The sequence below is a fragment of the Mustela erminea genome, chromosome 9, assembly GCF_009829155.1.
Source record: "Mustela erminea isolate mMusErm1 chromosome 9, mMusErm1.Pri, whole genome shotgun sequence".
Lineage (NCBI taxonomy): Eukaryota > Metazoa > Chordata > Mammalia > Carnivora > Mustelidae > Mustela > Mustela erminea.
The window spans coordinates 41,697,210-41,721,924 of NC_045622.1; the positions used below are offsets into that span (position 1 = coordinate 41,697,210).

Consider the following 24,715-nt stretch of genomic DNA (forward strand, 5'->3'; position numbering starts at 1 on the left):
CTTCCTTTGTTACAAAACTTAAAATCCCACCCTAACTTCCTTGCACTGGAACGCCCTCCTTTTGGCATAGGTGATTTCTAGCTCTTCAACAATATTCCCAGCTCTACAAAAGCGATATGTCAGAGTGAAGCCATGATTTCAGAAGCAATTTATGAACTCCTTAGCTGGGGTGAATTTTAAAACAGTTTTATATTTACCAAGTCATAAATTTTAACAATATGTCTGTTTATTGGAATTCCTTGTCAAAGATTTTTTTTCTTTGCAGACCCTAAATTAATTAATAGCTTCTATTTGTAAGGCCTTGATTGAATAATTCAGAATATCAAAAAACAAACATCAGTCAGGTGGTTTTTTTAAACAGTGTTGTTTTTATTTATGCATGAGATTGCATTAAGTAACAGTCGCCCATTACCTGCAGAGATTTTTTAACCTTTTCCTGGTAAAGTTTCTTTCCTTAAGTTGTTCCTAAAGTCCAGACAAGGGACACCTGGGTAGGTCAGTGAGTTATCTGCCTTTGACTCAGGTCATGATCTTGGGGTCCTGGGATCAAGCCCCATGTCGTTGGGCTCCCGGCTTGGTGAGGGCATCATCTTCTTTTTTTCCTTCTGTCCCTCCTCTGTGCTCATGCTCTCTTTCTTTCTCACGTATTCTCTCTCTCTCTCTCTCAAATAAGTAAATAAATTTATTTTTAAAAATTCTAAATTAAAAAAAAAGTCCAAAAATAGGGACCACCACCTACCACTCTCACCAAGTCTTAACTCAGATGTTAAGGGCTTACCCTGATCAACACATCAAAATCACCACCTGTACTAGCTCACCCCCCATCCTTCTTATCTGCTCTACCAACAACATAAATGCAGCATGGGATATTGTTAGAAATACCAATTCTCAGACTTCAGCCTAGAATTACGGACTCAGAAAACCTGGGGGTAGGACCCACCACTCTGTGTCTAACAAACCTTCCAGGACATTCTGATACATGCTAACTTTTGAGGACCATTAGCACAAGATAGAAAGATTCTGAAGACCATCTGAGGCTTTTTAACTCCCTCCTACTTCTTGCTGTTTTTAGTGATGTGATTATCTCCTGGGATTGGAGTGGTGTAAAACTGCAACACCATTGTCTCCAGAGAGACAATTCATGACTTCCATCATTTTCCTGAATGAAAGAATAGTTGTTATATGAAAAATGACTCTGACCACTTTTAGCCTGCAGGGGAGGATTTCCAGGACTTCCTTGGCACAGTGTACCCTTTTCAGACTTTATTTGCCTTTCTGTATTATCCCAAACCAGAATAATTTACAACTGACTGACTGATTAGTGTGTGATCACTAAGGAAGTGAGCTTTGGAGTCAGACTCATAAGGAATTGAATGAGTCTTTCCCTTTAACAGAAGTGTGGCATAAGAAAATTACTTAGCATTTTTGGGTTTTAGTTCTCAGTGCAGTAAGGGGCAGATTGTATCTCCTGTGAAAGCTGTTGTGTGGATTAGGAGGGAAGGGGTACAGAGAACAAGTGTAGATCCTGGATTAGGTCAAATGTTCAGTGAAGAGTATCTGTTACAACATCTCATTTTAGGATTTGGAGGTAAGGGTCTAAGATTGTTTTGGATTGTTTTTTTTTTTTTTAATTGGAAGAATTTTAAAAGTAAAATCAGATAAAGATAAGAAAGGCAAATAATTTTCCAAAAATGGAAACTTGACATTAGCATTAAGTGGATGTGAATTACAGCCCTTTGTTGTTATTAATAGTAATGTCTAAGATTTATCAAATGCTTAGTGTGTCTGGGTACAATGTGAACAGCTTATACTTTGATGAGGGCTTATTTTCCTCACATGACCAGAAGTACCAAGATACTTGGTGGCTGGGATTTGTTGTCAGCATATTCCATCTGAGGGTTCCTCTCCTTTCCCCTCTCATGGTTGCAAGATGACTCTTTGAGCTTCAGCCACCACATCCTCATCCCAGCCATCCCATCCTTATCCACCCTCGTGAAAGGTGCAGGCACGCCGAGTCAGCCTCCCTTGCAAAGATTTTCTCAGAATCTCAACCCAGCACTTCTTACATCTAGTTATCCTAAACATTACTATCACGCCACTCCAAAACTGGGAATGAAAAAAGGAAATGGGATAAACAGTAGACAGTAAGTGGTCTTTGCCTTGCCTGAATTACCCCATTTAATCCTTACAATTACTAGTGAGATATGTATTATTTAGATCACCTTCTATTTACAAAGGATACAGTTGAGGCAGAGAGCGATCAGTAACTTGCTCAAGGTCATGTAGTGCCACCTGCTAAACCCAATGATGTAAACTAGTATGGAGAGCCTACATTCTAATTTACTGTATTATTATATAATAAAAAGATAAAATATTTACTGTATTGTTATACAGTAAAAACATACCAATCTTCCTTAAGTTTTCCATAACTCTTTGAAGTTGCATATTTTCTCCTACTGGGAGTTTAAAACGCAGATTTTTGTTGTTAAAATTTCTGTTCTAAAAGGAATTGCTGTGGAAGTTGTGAGAACAGAAAACTTTGCCCTACTAAGAGCATTTTCCCTCATAGGGAATGAGGGGCCCAATAATAGTAGTCTTAAAAACAAATGAACATGTTGAACATACTATATTTTTTCAGTATTTCTTTCAATAAATATTTGTTTGGTGCCTATTAAGTGCCAGCAACTGGAGATAATCACGGGCCAAACTATTTCAACACAGCACCCTGGTTTTCTTAGGTTTTTGAGTTAGTAATAAAACCCAAGCAGGAAATCTGGCAATGCCTAAGCCAGCTGTACTTATAAAATTATGTTTTATTCTTCTAGAGTTTTATTGTTTCCAAAGCACTTCCATGTGTGGTATTTTGTCTGTTAAATCAATTTCTTCTGTCAATTTTACTTATTAATTATATAGTTTTCCTCTTGTTTATTGAGAACCTCTAATCCATTGATTAGTAAGAATAGAAACTAGATTGACAGAAAGTGATAATTTCATTCTTTCTGAAAATTGTTGCAGTTGGTAAATGTTTTCACAGCTGAAATCAACATTTTGGGGTTCACCTAGGGAAGGGAAAAAGGATGGCAGGGGAAGGTGAGGCAGAATATTGAAATCCATGTACTCACAAAGTATACTAATATGACATTTAAGTCCCAAAGCCTATGTAACTTAATAGGTTAAGATTTTGTTGATGGTATTCCTGAATTCTTACTTCCTTGGATTTTGTTTTTTAGTTCTAGTGGTTTGGTTTTGTTTTTAGAGACTATGGGTGTATGTAATTTGGACATTAGTTGCCTGTCTTCCATTTCAACCACTCTTTTATCTGTTGCTATTTAGTGATTTTTTTTTCCTGCAACAGATAGTCTCTATCTCCTAGAAATGCTGAAGGCATGGATTATGCGTAATTTTATTTGCATTCCTGTTCATCATATAGTTTGGGGGAATATTCATATTCAAGTAGTAGACATTATCCTCCAGGTCTTGAAATCACTAACCCATCACTTTCAAAAAGGCTCAAAGAAGATAATATTCGCAGAGGACAAGAGGAAAACAGGAAATCCCACTTCTCCATTGACATTGTGGAATTCTCTGGAAAGAAAAAGTAGAGCAGTGATTTTCAGACTTTAGTGGGCTTATGAATCACCCAAAATTCTTAGTAAAACACAGATTCTGATTCAATAAATCTGAAGTTGTTCCAAGATTCTGTCTGTCCAACAAGTTCTCAGGTAAAATTGACACTAATGGTCTCAGAACCACATTTTAAATAGAAACGAACCACATCGTCTTAGTCACAGCCTAACGAAGGGCTTTTCATTCCCTTCACAGTCACATTTTGCCACATGTGTTGCCGGGGAAGAAAGACGTGCTCAGCATGCAAAGCAGGAGAGAATAGAGTTTCCCTCCTCATAGCCGTCAGTCTCTGATTACAAAGGAAAATCTGAAAGCATAGCCAGCTGGGTTATAAGTAATTACTAACAGTATATCTATAATAGTGTCTTGCCTTCAAGTCTGTTTTATCCGAAATCGATGTAACTACAGCTATTTTGCTTTTGCTAGAATTTCCCTCCCATATCTTTATGCCTTAACATTCAACTTCTTTGTATCCTGATATAAAACATGGAATCTTGAATCTCTTGAAGAGATTTATGACTCTATTTTTTTATTCCAGGCTCACAGTCTTTTCCTTTAAAACCAAAGATTTTGGTCCATTTACACTGAATAACATTCTACAACATTATTTTATTTCTTTGTCCCACTTTTTCTGTTTTATTTTCCCCCATACCCCTACTTCTATTTTTTTTTTTTAATTGGCTGTGAAGACAAGAAGACACATACTATGATAGAAGCCATGGTCTATTTCTTAATTGAATTGAGCTCTCTAAACTAATGGAAAAGAAGTGGCAAAACCAAAATATAATGCAAAGGAATTTGGGGTATGAAAGGTTAAAGAAGCTAGAATTAGCCAGCAATTAAGATAAAAGCCTGCTCTACACCTAGCTTTCAGCAGGAAGGTCAGTAGCCATATGGAAAAAAGAGGAAAGACAGGAAAAGGATGGAATGACTTGTCTGAGAAAAAAAAATTATTAAATATTTGGGTGAAGACATATAAGTAGACAGGAAATAAAAGGATTCATTACCGTCTAAATAAACAACAGTTTAAATACAATTTATAAAATAGCACTCTTTGTTGGAAAGGGGCATCAAGGTGGCTCCGTTGGTTAAGTGTCTGTCTTCGGCTCAGGTCATGGTCTCAGAGTCCTGGGATAATGTCACAGGTCAGGCTTGCCGCTCAGCAGGGAGTCTGCTTCTCTCTCTCTCTCCCTCTATTGCTCCCCTAATTGTGCTCTCTCTTTCTTTCTCTCTGTCAAATCAATAAATAAAATCTTTAAAAAGAAAAAAAAGAAAGGTTAATTGTGGTAAAAAAAAAAAAAAAGTCTCAACTAAATATCTAAACTCAGTCTTAAAGGGTGTTTATTTTAACGGACTCTATTCCCTCTAAAAGTTTTCAGGGGTAATTTTATTTTCATAAGGGTTACAGCTGTGTTTAAATATATACTGGAGTGGGGTGTGAAATTTGGTTCGATGTTACATTTGAAAATCCAGTAGGGGTTTGCTCATCTTATAATTCATGTTTCCACTTAAGTACTGAACAGTTGTACAGTTTGATAGGTTTTCTTTGATTTTATTTGAATGTTTTTTGCATCTGAATTAAAGTGTTAAGTTGCATACTGGCAGATCAAGTGGACATTAGCCAACACATAAAACAAAATACAAAGGCCAAAAAAGAATTCTCCTTAATTTTCTGTAGGAACTATATTTAATGATGAAGATTCGTGTGTGTGTGTGTGTGTGTGTGTGTGTGTGTCTGTGTGTCTGTGTGTCTGTGTACCTAAGAGTGAAAAATACGTATAGCATACTAGATAATAAGGCATACTAGATAATAATGTTACTATGGTACAAAATGATACCAAAAAAAATCTAAAAATGTTACTAACGCACTCACACACACACACACACACACACACACACACAGTTTTCTTTTTGTTTGTTTGTTTAAAGATTTTATTTATTTATTTGACAGAGAGAGATCACAAGTAGACGGAGAGGCAGGCAGAGAGAGAGAGGGAAGCAGGCTCCCTGCTGAGCAGCGAGCCCGATGTGGGACTTGATCCCAGGACCCTGAGATCATAACCTGAGCTGAAGGCAGCGGCTTAACCCACTGAGCCACCCAGGTGCCCCCCACCACAGTTTTTAATGCACGTTTGAGTTGGTAGAAAATGAACGGATGATATTGCTTTGCATCATAAACCATGACACGTTTCTATAGAGACTAACAAGTGAAGGGAGTACTTGAGCTCGTATTTGCTCTTACCAACGTATCTATCTATCCCCAAAGTTGAGACCTTGTTTCAGTGGGCTCTAGGCATGCATGGTGGACAAGAGATAAGGCCTGGACCCTGAGAAGTGGGAGAGTGGATCAGAGGACCCCGCAAATGGCCTAAATTCCTCATGTGCTCCATCCTCAGGGGATCAGATAGAGAATAAATATCCTGCTATGCAGGACAAGATAGTAGGGACAATTGCCTTACTTCCCCCTTGGCTCTGAGAAGAATTAAAATAAAAATTCTCCCTTCATATCTAATGTCCATTTGGACTAGAACGGTAAAATCCTAATGTGTATGTAGCCCAATAAACCCATAGACAAAAATTTAGTTTAGAGTGATTCCAGGTTCATGGCACCCTCCTGTTGTTTGGAAGAGGAAAACGAAAATCCTCTCTTGGAGGACACGTTGTAATCCCCAAAGGATTCCTCTCTACAAGACACCAAGGAAAATGAGCTCGTATTTTAAAAAATGAGGAAACAAAATGCCACAAGTACATGTTAGTAGAAATCATATGTCCAAAAAGTATAACACAAATGTTTCATAAATTTAAAGGAATAAAACAGAGCATAAAAATAATGATTAAGGGACAAAGGACAATCAAACTTCTCGGGGCTTTTTGGAAAACGGGCCCATAGAACTTCTCCAAATAAAAGAAACAATATCATAAACTTCGCAGGTTAAATAGCCATAGAGAGAATAAATGAACTGTCACATTGAACTGAAATAATTATTCAAAATGTGGCATAGAGAGATGACGATATGGAAAATAAGAAAGATTGAAGAAATAGAGTGGGTAGGGGGAGGAGTTCTTGCATTTCTTCACCTTAGCCTTACATAAGGAAGGGGAAAAAAGAAAGTATAGGCTATATCATATTTGAAGAAAAATAGCTCAAATTCAGAGATACCAATAAATCCCAAGCAATATAACAAAAATTCACAGTGCGAAACATCATAATTTGCTTACAGAAAACTAAAAGCAGAGACTAACATGTAATAAAAATATAGTCAAGGAAAGAAAGGGGAGGGGAAGAATCAGACAAAGAGGGACAGATAAACAGGACACGATGACATTGTGGTAAGTCACTCACCATAACTGAACTCAGATCTCCAGTTCAAAGGAAAAGGCTGTCGGCCTGGGATAAGAAAAGAAAACAGAGCAATAGGCAGTTTTCAAGAGATTGACTAAAAATTGAAAGATAAAGAAAAGCTGATCATAAAGAAGGTGAGAAATATGGCAGAGAAATTCTAACCAAACCAAAATCATTCCCGATAAAATAGACTTTAAGATAAAAATAATTCTAGGCATAAAAGGAGTTACTAATCCTTTAGAAAAGGTCCATTTGATTATTTCTCTGATTGGAAAAATTAAAACAAACTCCTATTTTGGGAAGTTTTAGATTGTTTTCTGAACAAAAATGGAATTCGTTTTGGTGGTTGACATAAGCCACTTATTAGATGTTTGGCCTCAAGAAATGTTTAAACTTCCAGAACCTCACTTTCTTAATCAATGAAGTCAAATAATATCATCTAACTCTGATTTAATAATGACAAATAATTCATCTAAAGCATTTAGCACTGTGCCAACCACATAGCTCTATAGTTGTCCAGATAGGCAAGGAAAAGGCTGATAGTTGTACATTGTAGCATCTTCCCATAAATAAACAGATTAGGCCTATAAATTTATTTTGGTCAGAAAAATAATACTTGGGCTGTCTAGTTTAATTCAAAGATAGCTATTCCCTATAGAAACCTCACTGCTCCCAAGGCTTATTGTCCTCTGAAACTTCATTAAAAGTAACATCTTTGATGTCAACCCAGAGAGAAGATGTGGAGGAATATCCATTTTTGCCATGTTTTGCTGACACAGGATTGCTCTGAGATCAAATCAGAAATTCATACAGATGTGTTTTTTGATCTTTAAATCAATAAAGATAACCATAAAGACAACCATAAAATTGCTCAAGGTTCTTACCTACCTAATGATTATTAAGAAAAAAAATATTTACTTCATTTTATCTTTGCCTACTGGTCTTCTCCAGTGCCTACAGCTAATAATCCCAAGATCTTTTATGTCTTAGGCTAGTACATCGTATCCTATGATTATTCTTTAAAAATATATTTATTGAGAAAAGACTCTTCTCTTATAACATGACATTTTTAATTTCTAAGAAACTTACATTTATCAAAATGTAATTGGACAGTAGTTTTATGGTAACAGGAAGTCAGGAATGGAGAATTACAAAATTGTAACTTCGAAGCTATTCATTCTATCCTACCCATCCCAATCCTTGCTGGAATCATTGTAATGAAAGTTTTTTTTTGTTTTTGTTTTGTTTTGTTTTTTTAAAGTTGTGCATGCACAGCTATAAAACCTAAATACCACTGAGGAGATCTAACATTTCAGCCCATCTAGCTTTTGCTGAGGTCAATGGCTTCCTCTTCCTCTCACTGAAAGACTACCATTGGCAAAGTGTCGATACGCGTTCTTTCCACTTCTATCACCTGTAGGGTGGATTGCATGGCTGCTCAGACAGAGCAGCTGTAGACCAATGGTGTGCTTCCTTTCCAGCAGTAGCGTTAGTTCCAGATTATTCTCACATTTGACCAATGGCTGTCATGAAAGCACAACTTATTTCTTTCTGACTGGAACGATATTTTTAGATCTGTGACTGAGATGCACAGCCTGGGAGGTTCTCTCTGTTGACAGAACCCTGGTCTGTCTCTCCTCACGTTTTCCTCTACCTCATCCTCTTCCTCCTCATTTTGGACATAGGGAGCTTCAGACCTGTCATGGCACCTCTCTTGGCCCCAGGGTCTTCACTTGTTAAATGGGGATAGTTATACTGTAACCACCTCATACAGTGTTAAGATTATGACTAATAATATGTAAAAAACAAAAATCATTGTGTATACAGATATATATATATGTGAATATATTATATATATTATATATAACATGGATATACAACACATGTAAGTAATTTGTGCCTCAAATTGTACCTCATTTTATACCCTATGCATTGTCCCAGCCACGTCCCCTTTTATAACCCCCGTATGGCCAGTTATTGCAATTAATCATCTCTCTGCCTTTTTTTTTTGCTGCAGCAGATAGTACTGGCCTTTACTTGTATTAAGACTTCCATTCTTATATGTTCAATAAAAGCACATTAATTCCCCACCCACGTAATCTTTAAAATGATTTTTCCAGTGTCTATTGCAGCTAGTTATTCTTTGTGAAACCTACCGAGGGATGTGGGTCCGGTAAAGAGGAATGCTTTTTCTTTTTCTTGATTCTTTATTTCCTAACTTGTTCCCTACTCTCTAAAATCTTGGCAGATACTTTATGGAGAAAGAATTAATGGTGAAATTTTTTAAAAAGATTTTATTTATTTATTTGACAGACATAGATCACAAGTAGTCAGAGAAGCAGGCAGAGAGAGAGGGAGAAGTAGGCTCCCCGCTGAGCAGAGAGCCTGATGTGGGGCTCGATCCCAGGACCCTGAGATCATGGCAGAGGCTTTAACCCACTGAGTCACCCAGGCACCGAGCCGAAGGCAGAGGTTTTAACCCTCTGAGCCACACAGGCACCCCAATGGTGAAATATGTTTACAAAGTATTGTGTATCTGCTGCTTGGAGATTCATAAGGCACTTTTGGCATGTGGAAGGCCTAGAGGAGTTTTGAATTAAAGGAATTTTTATTTTTTTTATTTTTATTTTTTTTAAGATTTTATTTATTTATTTGTCAGACAGAGATCACAAGTAGGCAGAGAGGCAGGCAGAGAGAGAGGGGGGAGGAAGCAGGCTCTCCGCGAAGCAGACAGCCCGATGCAGGGCTCGATCCCAGGACTCTGGGATCATGACCTGAGCCGAAGGCAGAGGCTTTAACCCACTGAACTACCCAGGCGCCCTGGAATTTTTATTTTTTAAAAAAGTTTTTAGGGGCGCCTGGGTGGCTCAGTTAGTTAAGCATCTGACTTTTGATTTCGGATCAGGTCATAATCTCAGGGTTGTGAGATCCACTTCTGCACTGGGCTCCACACCCAGTGTTAAGCGCTGTTAATCTTAAGCAGGCTCCACACCCAGTAGCAAAGTGTCCATTAAGATTCTCTCTTTCCCTCTGTCTGCCCCCTAAAAAAGAAATTTTTAAATAAACAAGTAAAAAAATTTTCTTAACACATTTCCCAAATTAATTTGACAGCAAAATACTTTTCTCCTCCTTATTGTTCATGAAATATTTGTATAATTTGTATCTATTTTCTTAAATTAATAAACATATCTCTCTTAATTTTATAAATTATCAGATTATCTAAATAAGTTCTATTTTAATTTATTATGATGTCAGTGTGTTTTGGAGGAAAGTGATAGGAAGTATTAGGAAACAAGATTTCGAGAACTTTTGGTTGTCTTTTATTTTTTAATATAGTTGAGTTAATTTGCAGCCCATGGATTTTTCTCTTGAGAGGAAGAGATCTGATATAACTAGTCTATTAGCTGATCTATATTACACATTGAAAAATTAAATCAACTTTATTTTTTTTAAGATTTTTAAAAAGATTTTATTTGTTTATTTGAGAGAGAGCAAGAGCAGGAGCAGGGGAGAGGGTTGGAGAGAGAGAAGGAGAAACAGACTCCCTGCTGAGCAGGGAGCCCAAAGCAGGACTCCATCCCAGGACCCCAGGATCATGACCTGAGCTGAGGGCAGATGCTTAACCCACTGAGCCACCCAGGTGTCGTTACAATCAATTTTAAACATGTTAGTGTACTCCACTTTCAAGGGAAAAACATACTGAATTTTTAAAAAGTTTATATTTTTGAAAGGTCGAGGAAAGAGCACCCATCTTTTTCTTAGAATTCTCTTATACCCACACTCCTTCATAATGAAATTTTTATTAGTCATCAACGAAGTTTAAAAATTAAAAAAAATATATATCAGGTGGAGCTCACCTCTATTATGTTGTTGCAGGACTTTGGAGAGATACCTTTATTTTCTATAATCTTCTCACAAAAGAAAAAAAAAAGTAGGAATATTGCATTCCTTTATAGAGCAGGTACTAAGATGGGAGAAAATCACTACTCATAGATTAAAGGCAATGAATTTTACACATTAGTCACATTAAATACATGAAAAATGACTTACATAGTTCCCCTTTCTGCCTCCCTCAAAAGCTCAGATGTTGCCAAATTACCAACAATTTCATTCTTCATCTCTCCTCCCAAAGCAACAAAATTTTGTTTCTCCATATGCAAAAAGTATTTCAAACAAACAAACAAACAAACAAACAAAAAAAGCAGAGAAGATAGAGGCTGGGAAGATGGCAGAGTAGGAGTACCCTAAACTTGCCTTAGTCCCATGGATACAAATGGCTAGCCCTCATTTACATCAGAGTAAATAACCCAGAAAACAATCTGAAGATTGGCAGAGTAAACTCCACAACTAAAGGTACGGAAGAGGACACATCATAGAAGGTAGGAATAGTGATGGCGTGGTTTGGGACCAAAATGGCCGGGATGCTACTAACCAATGCTAGTGGTATAAAACAGACTGAATAGTCTGGAGATGACCCCCAGAGATCACTCTGGGTTTCCTGGACAATGAAACAGTTGTGACCAACCATCTCCTTTCCTTATTTCTTCCAAACTCAGCTTTCCATTGCATGGGTGGCTTTTTTGCTCCCTGCGGGAGAGACTGCAACTTCCCATGGACATCTAAGGAGTCCAGATACAGGCCTCATGACTGTCCACAATGGAGAGGACACCAGTGATGTGGAGAAGGGTGTAAAACAGACTTTCACACCAGGAAGTTCATGAACAGAGACAGAACACCAGGGAGTTCATGAACAGCCAATAACAATTGGCTTTGGAAGTGAGAGGGGCTGAGAGAGAGGGGCTGAGTGAGAGAGTTTTTATAACAAGTGGGACTGAAAACCTGGGATTATAAAAAGCCTGGGCTCAGCTCACTCAGCTTCCAGTGGGAGAGCCTGGAAAGCTTTAGGAAGCTGAATCCCTACCCTTAAAGAGAAAGCACCACAAACAGTTGGCAGAGATACAGTATAGAAGCACCAGTTTGAAAGTGCTAAACGAGGAGAGTGATTTACTCATTTCACAGTGTGCCCCAAAGATCAGGGATCACAGGAAGATGCCTTCAGGGACAAAGGAGCTTCCAGGTGCCAATTCCCTCTTCTCTCCCGCAACTAACCAACAGCCACCTGTAGAACCAGCATAGCCCTGCTACCTAACTTGCTTACACCAAGCTCCATACCCCTGTGGTTCAGCAGATCTGCCCCTTCCTGTCACATTTGCCTTACTGCCCGTACTATGGGCCCCCTCCTCCAAGAAGAGGTACACAAACCTCACCAGCACCATTCACCATGATCAAGCGGGATTTATTCCTGGGATGCAAGGGTGGTTCAATATTTGTAAATTCATCAACATTATACATCACATCAATAAGAGAAAGGATAAAAACCATATGATCATTTGAATAGATGCAGAAAAAGCATTTGACAAAGTACAACATTCATTCATGATAAAAGCCCTCAACAAAGTAGATCTAGAGGAAACATACCTCAACATAATAAAGGCCTTATATGAAAAACTCACAGCAAACATCGTACTCGATATGCGAAGTGGGAGTTTTTCTCCTAAGGTCAGGAACGAGATGCGAATGTCCACTCCCATCACTTTTGTTCCACATAGTACTGGAAGTCCTAGCCATAGCAGTTAGACAACAAAAAAGAAATAAAGAGCATTCAGAGTGGTAAAGAAAAAGTAAAATTTTCACTAACTGCAGATGATATGATACCATAAATAGAAAAACCCTAGAGACACCACCAAAAAAATACCAGAACTGATAAATGAATTCAATAAAGTCACAAGATACAAAATCAATGTACAGAAGTCTTCTGCATTTTCATACACTAATAATGAAGCAGCACAAAGTGACATTAAGAAAACAATCCCATTGGGGCGCCTGGGTGGCTCAGTGGGTTAAGCCTCTGCCTTCAGCTCAGGTCATGTTCTCAGGATCCTGGGATCGAGCCCCACATCGGGCTCTCTGTTCAGCAGGGAGCCTGCTTCCCCCTTCTCTCTCTGCCTGCCTCTCTGTCTACTTGTGATCTCTGTTTGTCAAATAAATAAATAAAATCTTAAAAAAAAAGAAAGAAAACAATCCCATTTACAGTTGCACCAAAAAAACACAAAACAAAATGTATAGGAATAAACTCTGAAAACTATAAAATATTGATGAAAGAAATTCGAAACAACACAAGGAAATGGGAAGAGATTCCATGCTTAAGGGCTGGAAGAGCGAGTATTTTTAAAACACCTATATTGCCCAAAGCAACCTATGCATTTAATGTAATCCCTATCAAAATACCAATAGCATTTTTCACAGAACTAAAACAAACAGCCCTAAAATTTGTGTGAAACCACAAAAGATCCTAAATAGCCAAAGCAATCTTGAAAAAGAAAAACAAAATTGTAGGTATCAAAATCCCAGGCTTCAAGTTATATTACAAACTCTAGTAATCAAAGCAGTATGGTACTGGCATAAAATAGACACATTAATCAATATAACAGAATAGAAATAAACCCATGCTTGTATAGCCAATTAATCTTTGACAAAGCAGGAAAGAACATGCAATGAGAAGAGAGGTCTCTTCAACAAATGGTGTTTGGAAAACTTAGAAGCAACATGCAAAGAAATGAAACTGGACCATTCTCTTACACCAAACACAAAAGTAAAATGGATTAAATATGAGATCATAAAAATCCTAAAAGAGAGCAGAGGCATTAATTTCTCTGATATCAATTATAACACATTTTTCTAGGAATGTCTCCTGAGGTAAGGGAAACTGAAGCAAAATAAAGTTATTGGGACTACATCAAAATAAAAAGCTCTTGCCCACTGCAGGAAACAATTAACAACACTGAAAGATAACCTATGGGATGGAGAAGATATTTGTGAGTGACATATCAAATAAAGGGCTGTTATCCAAAATATATAAAGAATTGACACAACTCAACACCGCAAATCAAAATAATCCAATTAAAAAATGGGCAGAGGACCTGAATAGACATTTTTCCAAAGAAGGCATACAGAAAGCCAATAGACACATGAAAAGATGCTCAACATTACTCATCATCTGGGAAATATACATTAAAAGTACAATGAGATATCAACACATACCTGTCAGAATGGCTAAAATAAAAAAACACAAGAAAGGAGTCTTGGCTATGGTGTGAAGAAAAAGGAACCCTCATGCACTGTTGGTGGGAACACAAACTGGTGCAGCCACGGTGGAAAAGAGTATGGGGTTTCCTCAAAAAGCTGAAAATTGAACTACCTTAAAATCCAGTAATGACATTACTGGTTGTTATCCAAAGAAAACAAGAACACTAATTCAAAGGATACACGTACCCATTTGTTTATTGCAGCATTGTTTACAATAGCCAAACTATAGTAGCAGCCCAGGAGCCCAGGTGTCCATCAATAGATGAATGGAAAAGAAGTTACACACACACACACACACACACACACACACACACACAATGGGATATTATTCAGCCATAAAGAAGAATGAAATCCTGCCATTTGCAAAGACATGGATAGAGTTGGAGCTAGAGTATATAATGTTAAGCAAAGCAAATCCGTCAGAGAAAGACAAACCAAATGATTTCATTCATATGTGGAATTTAAGAAACAAAACAAATGAACAAAGGAGAAAAAAGAGAGAAAGAGAGAAAAACCAAAACCAGACTCTACTAGAGAACAAACTGGTGGTTACCAGAGGGGCAGTGGGAAGGGAATGAATTAAAAAGGTGATGGGGATTAAGAGCACATTTATCCTGAGGAGCACTGTGTAATGTATAGAACTGTTGAATCTTTCTATTGTACCCTTGAAATGGATAGAACGGTTTATCAGCTAAACTGGAATTAAAATTAAAAAAAGAATACTTTTGAAAAAAGAAAAAAATTAGTGAAAAATAAAACCCAGACAGCTGCTTCTCTCAAGTCCTTTGCACCACATTCCCATCTTGCTTCTCATCTCACGCTGGACCTCTCAGTTGACCTAACAGGACATTGCAAGTGCTCACTGATGCCAGTAACTGATCTTTGTGGCCCTCCACAATTCTTCAGCAAGCCTTTTCTGTGTCACCACATCTGATTGATCCTTTTTGAAGTGAAGGAAATCAGATTTGGCAAGGACAATTATCTGGCTTGTACGCTCAACCCCAGTAAATGTCTAGAACCCCAAATTCTTGTCTCCTTGCCAAAAGTTGTTTTGGAACACCAAACACGTAGGGAGGGTGCTTGTGGGGGCTGTCGATCGTAAAGCAGACAAGAAGCAAAGAGGTGTGTTTCCTAACTGCTCTTCTTCTTTGCCAGTCAAATAAGGTGTCCTTGTGTCTGTTTTTTCTTATAGGAAGCAGACTTGAGTAAAGAAGGGGACAGCAGCATAATTCCTGGGGACAGGACCTGTGCTTTTCTATCTCTAGGACTTTACACGCAGAAGATAATCAATATATGCGAATGATGGATGTGTTAGATAATCACACGAGAGAGAATCCCTCTCTGAGGACGGGGATATTTGTCTCCTGTTTACTGCTGTCATCTCCAGAGCCTGAAAAGTGCCTTTTATAGGATAGATGGTAAAAATTTTGTTGATGAGGAAATGACAGGGATTGGTCCAAACAGAGCATCAGTCCTAACAAAGAAAAATTCATAAATACAATTAGCAGGAGACTGAATGAAGAAAGTGAGCTGAAAATTCCCAGAAAGTGTAGCTGGCGTGAATACATCCGTAAGCCAAAGGGCTTTGTTTCTTTCTATTTCCCATTATTCCTGCTGGAAAGATTCTTTTTCCAGATATTTTTATATCTTGCCTCTTCATTTAGGTCTCTGTTCAGTTGTTTATATGCTTCCCTCAGTATCCCTTTAAACTGCTGATGCAAAATTTCAAACATATGTAAAAGTAAACAGAAGAGTAAAATGAATTTTTTTATGTACCAGTCACCTAGCTCCAACAATGACTATGTTTTACCCGTTATTATTATTTTTATTTTTTTTTAAAGATTTTATTTATCTATTTGGCAGAGAGAGAGATCACAAATAAGCAGAGAGGCAGACAGAGAGAGGGGGAAGCAGGCTCCCTGGTGAGCAGAGAGCCCGATGTGGGCCTTGATCCCACGACCCTGAGATCATGACCCAAGCTGAAGGCAGAGGCTTAACCCACTGAGCCACCCAGGCACCCTGTTTTACCTGTTTTTTAAAAGCACTTATCCTGTATGACATTATAGATCTTTTTATATCTTTCTTTATGGGCTAGCTCCTCTTCCACGAGAATCAACCAAGAGGCCAGGGACATTTTCTGTCTTGTTCATTTCTGTTTCCCTGACACTTTGCACACAGTCTAGCACATTGCAGGTGCGTAAAAGCATTTGTTCAATAAGTGAATGACTAATTAAGAGAAGATTGCACTGGGTGTAGTGGAGTCTAAAATAGTTGTAGAGATTTGCAATGATCTGTTTTTGCAGTTGGCAGTATTTATTTTTAAACCCAACTTTCTTACTTAATGTTTATATTCTAGATTTGTTTACATGGTAAGAAGTGGTAAAATCAATTCACATATTTTGTTTATGGGTCACTGATATTTTGAGATTTATATCAAGAATCTAATGTACTAATCAATTAATTTTCAAATATCTTCTGGTAGCTTTGTTTTCAGGTTGTTCTTTTTCTGTTCAGTGAAAATATCTTTATGAAAGCATTGTATATCAGGCAAATATAAAGAGACATATCCTAAATTCTGCTCTTTAAATACACTTTAAAATCATCTGCCAATTTTATCATTGATATTTTTAAAGAAGATCTTATCTTTAAAAAGATCAAAGTATCATAGTCATTCTTTCATCCCCTCAACCTATGTAATGTGATTTTAATATGAAGATGGAAAAACTTCAGTAATGTCATTTTTGATGTCCCAGTGTCAATTTTATCTTTGAGTCCAAAATAGTATCATGGAAATCATTGGTACACAGAGCACATTTGTTAAGTGAATAGTCTGTAAAATGTGAAGGAGATGGATGTAATAAGAATCAGGCACATTTTCTGTATGTGATCTATCAGTATTTCCTGAATTTCTGCTGTGCTTAGAATACTACCTCAAGCATTCAAACTTTGATTTTTTTTTTTTTTTGAGGTAGAGCAAGTAGCTTTTTTTATAGGCTATAGTGTTTGTTTGTTTGTTTGTTTAAATCAGTACTCTTCCAAATTCCTTTGAAGATTTAAATATAAACTGTACATGTGGTAGTTATGCTGGTCTGAGTTCTGCTGCAGTAACTAGTAAACTTTGAAATATCCTGAAAATGTGTAAGACACAAAACAGATTTCTTTCTTACTCATGAAGTAACTTTTGTGGGTCCAGTGGCTCCAGAACAGTTCCCTTCAAGGATAAGTCAGGGATTCAGTTGGCTTTTGTCTTCTGGTTCTACTCATGGCTTTTAGTTTTCATGGAAGGGACAGAGCTTTTACCTACCTTATTCCGAAATAGCAAGTATTGCCTCTGCTCACAGCCCCGTGATCAGAATTAGATGTATGGCTCAATATAATCACAAGAATTCCAAGAAGTATAGTCTGTAAGTGTCCAGGAGGAGTGGAAACCAAATATTGGCAATGACTAATGGGATACAACTTAGATTGCATGCCATGGAGCTCCGAGGTCGAAAGACTGTCCATTCGTTCATTTTACATTTAACCAGTAACACCACAGATGTCTAATAGTAAGTTAGGCACTGTTGCGGTCACTTCTCACAGTGAAAGCGATGTATATCATAAGGTTGATGACATAAATGTACTTTTGGGGATAGTTGCTATGTTTTAGCAAAGCTATTTATTTTAAAATAAAAAAAAAGAGCATGACAAGGCAATGCCTTTAAGATATCTTTCACAGTAAGATACCTGGAACTAGGTAGTCTAGAGAGGCTATCTTAATTCTCCAGCCATCAGCGGTAAGTATGAAGTCCATCAGGACAACATTTTAGGTATCAGGATGAAGAAAACAAAGGGAGGGATAAAAAGCACTACTTTTAGCTAAGGCAGCTTTCTGCAGGAAGCCTTCTAGTTTTTCTAATAGCACTGCCATTTACATGATATTAACCAGAACAGAGTCACACAGTCAAAATAAATGCAGTTTGGGGTGATGGAGTTTGGGTGATATAGTGGTTTGGGTGGACACTTTGCTTCCCTGAATAAATTAATGTTTTGTTATTAAGAAAGAAGGGGAGGCGGTAAAATATCAAGTGAACGATTAACAAGTTCTGCTGTAGTTAAGGACATCACACATGCACACACACACACACACACACACTTGACTATACAGTCTCAAATAAGTAGAGATTCCTCTGAGATTGTTCTCCAGTTGTTTCTGTACTAATAAACCTCACTAGGGCCAGAGGGAAAGAGTTTCCTTTTTTTTTTCTTTCCTTCTACTTTTCTGTTCACAGAGTAAATGTTACAGTAAATATTTCTGCTACTGACTTTGCCATTAAAGAGAACCTTATTTATTGAATTTAGACACAGTAAAGCAATTGGTATTTTAATTTAGTTAAATACAGTAATATAATATGATCAGAGCTTTAACTTTTCCTTATGTATCTGTCATGGCCCTATATACATTTCTCTGTATTTTTAATTAAAGTTTGCCTCAAAAAGGGAAGGCTTAGAAACAGATGTACCTGTTTTAATATTGAGACTTCATATACATTTCTTGTTACTTTAGTTTTTTCAGTATGAGAACAATGAAATAAGAACTGAGCCATACAGAGCCTGGAAACAGGATTCAGCATGTGTGCTACCTTTTACAGAGAATTAATTTAACTTACTGCATTTTCCCCACTTTTGTTTGCCTTCTCCATAGGCTATACATTGACGGTCCATTTGGAAGTCCATTTGAGGAATCTTTGAACTACGAGGTTAGCCTCTGTGTGGCTGGAGGCATTGGAGTAACTCCATTTGCATCAATACTCAACACCCTGCTGTATGTTCTTTTGATCCATTTTATTAATTCAAATAGAGAACTCTTAGAATGAGGTAATTCCTCATAGAATTTGTCTACAGTAACCCCCCCCCTGCCATGTACAGGGGGAATACATCCCAAGATCCCCAGTGAATGCCTGAAACTGCCAATAGTACTGAACCCTACATACATTGTGTTTTTTCCAATACCTACGTGTCTGTGATAAGGTTTAATAAGCTAGGCACAATAAGAGATTAACTACAATAACTAATATTAAGATAGAACAATTATAACACTATAGTGTGATGAAAGTTATGTGAATGTGGTATCTCTTTCTCTCCCTCAAAATATCTTATTGTACTGTACTCACCCTTGTTCTTATGATGAGGTGAGATGGTAAAATGCCCCTGTGATGAGATAAGGAAGGGGAATGATGTAAGCATTGGGCTGCCCTTGACCTTCTGACAAAATGCCAGATGGAGAACCCTCTGCCTCCCAGCCATAGGCGACCTGACGGTGGGTGACTGAAACCACAGAAAGTGAAACCACCGATAAGGAGGGGCTACTGTACTTGTTTTGCTGATTTATTTACTGATTGATGAGGGTGAGAATTCAATGATTCTCAGTACGTGATGCATGGCTTTCAGCACGCTGTCTTAATAAAGTATCACAATCAGGCATTCCTCTATCCTTGCAAAGCCGTTCCAGCAGCCTTCATCTCTGTACTTCCCTCTAAATGCTAAGGAGCAGTCTTCAGCCATTCTGTCAACAAGTGTCTTGAGCACCTGTGTGCCCATCCATCCTATAGTGACCGGTAAATACTGCAATGCATGAAATAGGGTCCCTGCCCTTAAATAACTTGTATTCAAATGGAGCAAACCAAATATAAAGCAATAAGACATTTATAAATAATATTATTTCTGAAATATCAGAAGTCTGATAAAAAGAAGAGAGATTAATGGGATATGGAAATAAAGGGGTGGGGTCATTGTAGACATATGGTCAGGAAAACTTGGCTGGGCAGATGACAAATAAGCACATGATTCCACGGTATGTTACTCTGCAAATTTATAACAGACCGAAGAATAGAAATTTCAAATGTAAGACTGCTTATGTAGGAAATACTTTTTAGTTATTTTAGTTCCAAGATTATAAGCAAAAATTAATGGATTAATAATGTCATGAAAACACAAACAAAATAACAGTAGGAAATTATTCTCAAATCAATTCCTTTTCCTTTTCAAGTAGACCTGATTTGCATTAAGAGTCTTTTATGGAGTACTAAAGAAGGAAATAATAAAATTGAAATGATGTGTTTGAATAATATTTTATTTCAATTTTAAGCACTTGTTACAAATTTGGGACTTTTTGGAGGTTCTTAGAAAAATAACCATATCCCAAGCCAGAAACCATTTGTTTCTGAAAACATACTGCAAGTTATTTGGACACTTAAAGTTAAGAAAAGGAGAAAATATTTTCTTAACCTCAGGCCACTTCCATAATTATGAATAGGAATCCAGACTTGGAATTATGAGGCCCTGGAATGCATTACATAGTAGGTGACTGTTACATCTCTTTCTTTAGTGATTTTTAAAAGGGGAGTAAACAACCAGCTTTCTGGAATGGTGTTGCCTCATTTTGCCTGGAGGCCAGGGCACAGCTAATGACCACTGGCGCCCTGCTGAGTGATAGCATTCACTGAAAATAGAGAACATTTTTTCTGAGAGCCAGGGCTCATATTCCCATCCAGGAGTTTAGTTTATTGCCTTGAACTGAAAATAGGTGGTATACTTAGAATATTCACACGTATAAACACTTAAACTCACATCATGCCTCTGAGTCTATGTATTATATTTTAAATTCATTTGGGAGTTGTAGTAAGTGCAATGACAAATGATAAAAGATGATAAAATGATACATGCAAATGACTGGTTTTTCATTAGTAAATGAAAAGCAAATTTTCAAAGACATGAGGTTTCTTTTCTTTTCTTTTCTTTTTTTTTTTTGGCCATCCTAATCACTATTGTGTTCTTTTAATTTTAAAGGGATGACTGGAAACCATACAAGCTTAGGAGACTGTATTTTATTTGGGTGTGCAGAGACATCCAGTCCTTCCGATGGTTTGCAGACTTACTCTGTGTGTTACATAACAAGGTAAAATTAGGTTTGTTTTTCCTTTTGCAATGTTCTTAAATAAAAAAATTATTTTTTCTAATTACAAAATCAATAAATGTTCATTGTAGAATAAGCCAGAAAATAAGGCAGAGAAATTGAAAGAAGAAAAAAAAAATCTCTTAAACTTCAAAGAACAGAAGTAACATATTAATAATTTAGTAAACGTATTTTCAGATATTGGTAAGTGAGAGTATATTTATATATCTATGATATGTTTTAACATGAAAATGCTACTGTTGAGGTACCTGGATGGCTTAGTGGGTTAAAGCCTCTGCCTTCGGCTCAGGTCATGGTCCCGGGGTCCTGGAATCGAGCCCCACATCAGACTCTGCTCAGCAGGGAGCCCGCTTTCCTTCCCCTCTCTCTGCCTGCCTCTCTGCCTACTTGTGATCTCTGTCAAATAAATAAATAAAATCTTAAAAAAAAAAGAAAAGAAAAAGAAAATGCTACTATTTGTGTTTTAACATAGAAATGTAGGGATATGGGCAATGATACATGTGTATGAGGGTGGTAAGGGAAGACAGACAGGGGAAGATCAGCAGATGGTTGTTACTGTACTTTCCATCCTGTGTTCTGTTAGCTCTAACCTCTTATTTCTGCCTTTAATATTCCAAATGGACCATCATCCGGCTTTTGGCACACTAGGCAGAATTTCAAAATCCCAAATTCTAAGTTTTAATTCTTAAAGGTATTTTTAAAAAGGCTTTCTTCATCTATCCAACATGTAACCTTTTATTTATGTGTTAATATATGCATCTTTTATTTTTTTTAATTATACAAGTAATACACATGCATTTTTCCTGCAATTTTTTTCCTTTTCCTTTTTTTTAAAGATTTTATTTATTTATTCATGAGAGACGGGGAATGGGGAGCAGAGGGAGAAGCTTTGCAGGGAGCCCAGTACAGGACTCCATCCCAGGATCCTGGGATCATGACCTGAGCTAAAGGCAGATGCTTAACTGACTGAGCCACCCAGGTGCTCTTCCTTTTTCTTTTTAATTGTAGGATAGTTGACATGCAGTAGTATGTTAGTTTCAAGTGTACAACATCGTGAATCAACAATTACACATTGCAAACTGCTCACCACGATATGTGCAGTGATAATCTGTCACCATATAAAATTATTATTGTATTATTGACTGTATCCTCTATACTGTAATTTTCAACCTTGTGACTTACTTATTTTGTAACTGGAAGTTTGTATCTCTCGGTCCCTTTCACCTATTTGACCCCTCCCCCCAACCCCTTTCCCTTTGGCTGCCACAGTTTGTTCTCTGTATTTATGAGCCTGTTTCTGTATGTTTCTTCTGTTTTTTAGACTCCACATTTAAATGAAATTGTGTGGCATTTGTCTTTGTCTGATTCATTTCACTTCATGTAATACCCTCTAGGTCAACCTATATTGTTGCAAATGACAAGATCAAATATATATACATATATTCCTTATCCATTCATGTGTCAGTGAACACTTAGGTTGCTTTCTTATCTTGACTGTTGCAGATGATCTTCAGTAAACATAGGGGTACATATATCTTTTCAAATTAGTGTTTTCCACAGTACTTACATTTCCACCAACAGTATGTGAAGATTCTCTTTTCTCCACATCCTCACCACCACTTACTATTTCTTTTTGATACTAGCTATCTAGACAGATGTGAAGTGGTATCTCATTGTGATTTTGATTTGCATTTCCACTATGACTAGTGATATTGAGCATTTTTTCATGTGCCTCTTGGCCATCTGTGTGCCTTCTTTGAAAACTGTCATATAATTCAGATAAACCAAATCCTCCCTTACTACTTTCCTCACCCGATCTGTATAACCAGAGGCAACTCATGAGTGTTCTATAAATTCTTCCATACTATTTGCATTGTTCTGTGAACTGTTTATTTTGAACTTATCACTATGTCTTAAACATTTTTAATAATAGTACATATAAAGTTACTTCATTCTCTTTACTGCTGTAGACTGTTTTGTAGTATGGATGTACTCAGTACTTTATTTAACCATCCCTTAATGATGGATATTTACTTTTTTATTACAAAGAACAGTGCAATGATGGGCCCTGGGTGGCTCAGTCGGTTAAGCGTCCAACTCTTGATTTCATCTCATGTCATGATCTCAGGGTCCTGGGATTGAGCCTCACATCAGGCTCCATATCGTGCATGGAGTGTTCTTGAGATTCTCCCCATCTCCCTCTGCCCCTCCCCCTGCTCATGTGCTCTCTAAATAAATAAGTAAATAAAATCTTAAAAAAAAAGGAGCACTGCAATGAATATAATATCATACATGTCTTTTTATTCAGATATTCATTTATTCAGTCTGTCATTCTGTCACTCATTAAATATTCACTCATTGCCTACTATAAATCACAAGCTGTTCTAGGACCTGGAGCTACAGGTAAAATAAAAATAAGAAGCAATTTTTTTTTAATCTCATGTGATTTCCATCCTAAGTGGGGAATATAGGGAGTGTCTGGGTGGCTCAGTCAGTTAATCATCTGCCTTTGGCTCAGGTCGTGATCGTGGGGTCCTGGGATCAAGCCCCGTATCGGGCTCTCTGGTCAGCGGGGAGCCTGGTTTTCCCTCTCTCTCTGCCTGCTGCTCCCCCTGCTTGTGCTCTCTCTCCTTCTGTCTCTGAATAAATAAATAAAATTTAATAAAAAACAAAGTATGAGAGGCACTTACTTTAAAATGTTATATTACCAACAGTTAATATAAACAGTGAGATCTCATTCTATTTTCTCCTAAATGCAAGTGAGATTGAAACTCTCTTCCTGTGATTATTGACCAGTTTTATTACTTCTGGGATTTCCTAATTCTGCCTCTGTTTTTGTAATTTTTCAACTTTCTTGAACTGATACACAGAACCTGTACATTTTTTTAAGTAAAATGATCCAAGATGTGGACAGGCACATTTGAATAATAGATGCTTTATAAGGCAGAGGAGTGGGGAAGGAAAGGAATAAAAGAAAGAAAAGAATAAGTGGCTGGACCCTCAAAGGAGTTGAATCTTAAGATTTATGTTTTCTTTCCATTTCATGTCTTTTGATGGATGTGCTTTCCCCTTAGGAGTCCATGGAGTAAATAATATAAAAGCTTACAACTGTGTGAAAAATACAGTGATGATTATCTTCTACAAACACCTCTGCATCTGTGTTTTGATTTTTCCCATCAGCAGGGTGAACACCGGTCCTTCAGTTGTGTCTGGAGAATGATGTGTTTGCAACTGTGTTATCAAGTTCAGTGTGTGTGTGTGTGTGTGTGTGTGTGTGAGAGAGAGAGAGAGAGAGAGAGAGAGAAAGAGAAAGCAAAGCAATAAAGCATAGGGACTTTACATACAGTCTGTATAAGAATACCTGAAAGTGTTTTTGAAAACCAGATGAAGATATAGTCTTTCAATCTTGTTCCAGCTGTGAGTTCTTTCACGTCATTCTAGAATGCCTCAGTCAAAGCTATCTGGGTTGCCCCAGTCACTCTGTCTTGGTGTCAGGCTGTCTGCAGGGTGATAAAAGTGGATCTGATGTGGATCTTGCTTGGCCAGATTGTCCAACCTGGTGATGGAAGTGTGCAGGGCCAGGTGTCAGGTGATCTGGTACCAGATCTGCCAATATCAATGGTGTGACTTACTTCGAGTCCCTT

At 37.4% G+C, this 24,715-nt stretch overlaps 1 protein-coding gene across 4 annotated transcripts in view; it reads left to right on the top strand.

The window, feature by feature from the left end:
• The window catches only part of NOX4 (NADPH oxidase 4), a 172,659-nt gene that overhangs the window by 123,806 nt on the left and 24,138 nt on the right, over positions 1-24,715 (top strand). For all 4 annotated transcript variants that reach the window (XM_032356523.1, XM_032356524.1, XM_032356525.1 and 1 more), the window contains 2 exons: positions 18,801-18,920; positions 20,945-21,053. In XM_032356523.1, the coding sequence (XP_032212414.1) occupies positions 18,801-18,920; positions 20,945-21,053 (229 nt within the window). The remainder of the gene's footprint in view (positions 1-18,800; positions 18,921-20,944; positions 21,054-24,715) is intronic.